The sequence below is a fragment of the Prunus mume genome, linkage group LG6, assembly GCF_029339155.1.
Source record: "Prunus mume cultivar Tortuosa linkage group LG6, ASM2933915v1, whole genome shotgun sequence".
Taxonomy (NCBI): Eukaryota; Viridiplantae; Streptophyta; class Magnoliopsida; order Rosales; family Rosaceae; genus Prunus; species Prunus mume.
The window spans coordinates 13,081,222-13,084,870 of NC_142703.1; the positions used below are offsets into that span (position 1 = coordinate 13,081,222).

The following is a 3,649-nucleotide window of genomic DNA, read 5'->3' on the forward strand; positions in this document are numbered from 1 at the left end:
GTCACACATGTCTCCCAAATCATAACCTTAACCAAAAAGCTTCCTACCAATAAACCAACACCATCACACTGCCTACTCATCATGGAATTTTTGCACCATAAAAGTTAATTGCAAATGCTTGCAAAACCAAAAGCCCACTATTTTCTTTATGGTAGAAAATTTTCCATGTCCATTATGAATTTAACTCATTATGATGTCTTTAATTAGACAGATTTATTATATCAAAATCAGCAGATCACTCTTTTGGCATTTACCCCAAAAGAATTAACAAGCCAAAAAGTGCCAGGGTAAATTCCAAGAAAAATTACTCACATGACTAACAATGGATTGAACCTGTGTAGGATTTACAAATCACTCATTCAAAAACTCAAATTCCAAGATTAACCAATAACCTTTTTCTTTGCAATTTACTTGGGTCGAGAAAAACAACTCACAAAGAATCATTCTCCTTCTCCCATCTTCCACCTACCTACTCAGGTTATCAAAGCAACAAAATAAAGCTAAAGTAAATGTACCAACTACAAGAAAAAGTGTGAAGAAAAGGCCATGAACGACCAGACAAAGCACATATGAAACAAGAAGAGGGCCACAAACCAAAAACAGTAGGGTTCTAAAATTGAATGAGAATTGCATTATTGTTGTGCTTTTTGCATCAATGGGTCTATTTCAATTTCCCAAATAATATAGGAGGGTTAGTTGTAGCAATTCAAATTCATAAACCCTAACCCTAAAGCTGTGATGAGGGCCGCCGGTACCGCCACGGAAAGCATACCAAGAACAGAACACAATAAACAGAGGAGCAGAGTATATTAATGTGTATGAATCATAGTCCAACCACTAAAACATAAAGCCACATATTCTGCCAAAACACCAAATCCTCACTACTAAAATCTTAAAAATAAGAAAGAAAAAAAAATTACTACATCAAAAGCCATCAATTCATGTTTCCATGGAATGAAAGAACCAGATGACCCACAAAACCGACAATCCTCATACTGAAAATGAGTCAACATTTCTTAGAAAAAAAAACCCGACTTAATTAAACGACAAAACCCAGAAACGGCAGCAGCAGAGACACTAAGGGTGAAATTACAGATCTAAGACCTGTTAGGGCACTCCCTTGCGAAATGGCCAGACTCACCGCACCCGTAGCAGCCACCGGAAGAACCACCACCGCCTCCGCGACCACCACCTGAATAACCGCCTCCACCGCCATAACCACCGCCGGATCCGCCCTGCTCGCAGTCCCTAGCCATATGCCCAGACTCGCCGCACTTGAAACAGGCGCCACCACCGCCGCCTCCGCCATATCCACCGCCACCGCCATATCCACCACCGCCACCGCCGTATCCACCACCTCCATAGCCACCGCCTCCTCTCCCACCTCTACCGCCTCCGCCTCTACCACCTCCACCGTTAAACCCATAACCCCCACCGCCGCCACCTCGGCCTCTACCACCACCACCGCCACCACCACGGCTTCCCTGAACGGGACCCTCCCCCGGTCCAGTCACATCAACGGCCTTGGTGCGGCCATCGCTGTCAGATTCGATCTGGAACTCAACCGACTCGCCATCGCCGAGGGTCCTAAACCCTTCCGTTCGGATCGAGGACTGGTGGACGAACAGATCGTCGCCGCCATCGTTGGGGGTGATAAAGCCGAACCCCTTCTGGTCATTGAACCACTTGACGGTACCACTCAGTCTCTCACCCATCTTGGACTCTCTGAAGTTTCTCTCTCAAACCCTTGAAACCCTAACCCTAGAAAACCCACACGGCTCTCTCACTCTAGCACAAAATGGCCTCTTTGGGGCTGAGGGATTGACAGCTACTTATACATCCAAATCAAGAGAGGGCTTGATTGCCACGTTAGCTCTTAGTGGGCCCCGTGAGAGCCGAAGCGACGGCTTCCCTTGCATAACCCAAACTGACGGCTGGGGATATTAGTTATTTTTTTGTGTTTATTTGGGCCGTTGGATTGGTCCCCGGAAATGGATAGGATGGAATTCGAGTAGTCCGTTTCATTGGTACCCCCAAAATATCTCCCCTCTCTCTTTTTTCCAGGTTCTTCTTGTTATTACCTTTTTACCCAAAAGGATATTTTGGGAAATGTGGAACAAAATAGGCCAAGGTGTCCATGCTGAATATCCAATTAGGGTAATTTTGGTGGGAAATCAGATGATGAAATTACTATTTAGTCCCCGAGACCGCATACGAAAAAAAGAGCCTTTCCTTTTTAAGGTTTGGAGAGGGGATTGGTCAAATGGTCAATTTGACGGTCAAAGCATCTGCAGGTCGAGTCTTATCGGTGGGTCTTGTGACTCTTGTCTTTCCAACGAACAGAGCTTGTGCTTGTCACAGTAAATTAATTTAATTATGTTTCTCGAAAAAGAATAATTGATAAGTACATTGGATTTACAAAAGTGTAGTAATCTAAATCAAGTATGATTGCTTTGGATACAATGAATGTGTCCAAAATTTGTTTGTTTGACAAATAATCTGCTTCTGTGTGGGTCTCATTATGAAATAGTAAAAACTCGCCAAAAACTTCCAATCATATTTACATCTCTTGTGACAAACGTTATTGTATGAGACAAATTCAAGAGGGATTAGGTGATAAGCATTAAATTTTAGAGATATTTAGTTATATACGTATTCTTAACGTTTTAATGCACTATTGAATGTATTGAATTTTTTTATGAGCTTTTCGGATTTGACTTATTTTAAGAAATCGATGGCATCTTTGTAATTTATAGAAATTTCGAAGCCTCTTTGTTATATTGTAAATGGACTTTGAATGTGTTTCTACAGTCCATTTCATGTAGGGTCTCTTTACAATTTCGGCCTCTATATTAGGTATAATAGTGAATCTCCTTAAATTTTAATGTCTGAAGTCCTTTAATTTATACATTTATAAAGCACAACTTGAGTTTTCAAGACCATATGTAATTTTTTTTATTTTTAAATTTCAATGAAAATATATGTTACATATCCTAAGTGGAATGATGTAATATTAATGTGGTGTAGTAGATACTAGACATGTCAATGGATTAGATTTTGATCCGAATTCAATTTGAATTTGGTGTAATTAATAGGAGATGGATTGGACTTCTCAATCCGATAATTCAATTATAAATAGATCCAGACATGGATTATAATTGATATGATTTGATAATAATCTGATCCGACTTGGTATGAAGTATAATTTAGTTTTTCCATGCTTTATATTAATATTATATATGTGAAAATGAGTAATTTTAGTTTTATATGCACTAAGAATACACTTACAATTTATTTTTATGATAAAATATATAAACATTCAATATAAAAAGTAGATAAGTACAATAAAAGAATGAGACTACTAATGAAACTTCAATTTTTTGTACAACACAAAATAAAGTACGATATTAATCCGATCCGATAGAAGTTTATTAGATCAAACATATATAAAAAATACAAAGGAAAAGAACTGTAAATGGAGTCATCTCAATAGTAGTATGGTGGACATAAGACTCCTAAAAAATAACTTTTATAAAACTCCTATCTACCACCATAGTTGCCTAGAATCTAGTCCAATTACATCAATGACAAAACCGGCAACTAATCGGCATGACTCTCCTAAATATACTACGAAATCGAGCAAACTTAA

The 3,649-nt window shown here is 38.9% G+C and overlaps 1 protein-coding gene across 1 annotated transcript; it reads right to left on the reverse strand.

Annotated features, from left to right (window-relative positions):
* Window positions 1-780: 780 nt before the first annotated feature.
* Window positions 781-1,812, reverse strand: LOC103334803 (cold shock domain-containing protein 4-like). Its single transcript, XM_008237769.2, has one exon. The coding sequence runs from the start codon at window positions 1,713-1,715 to the stop codon at window positions 1,098-1,100; it is 618 nt and encodes a 205-aa protein (XP_008235991.1). The 5' UTR covers window positions 1,716-1,812; the 3' UTR covers window positions 781-1,097.
* Window positions 1,813-3,649: the final 1,837 nt, after the last annotated feature.

What these genes read in the sequence shown, in the direction of transcription:
- LOC103334803 (XM_008237769.2), bottom strand. Translation starts at nt 1,715, where the DNA reads ATGGGTGAGAGACTGAGTGGTACCGTCAAGTGGTTCAATGACCAGAAG.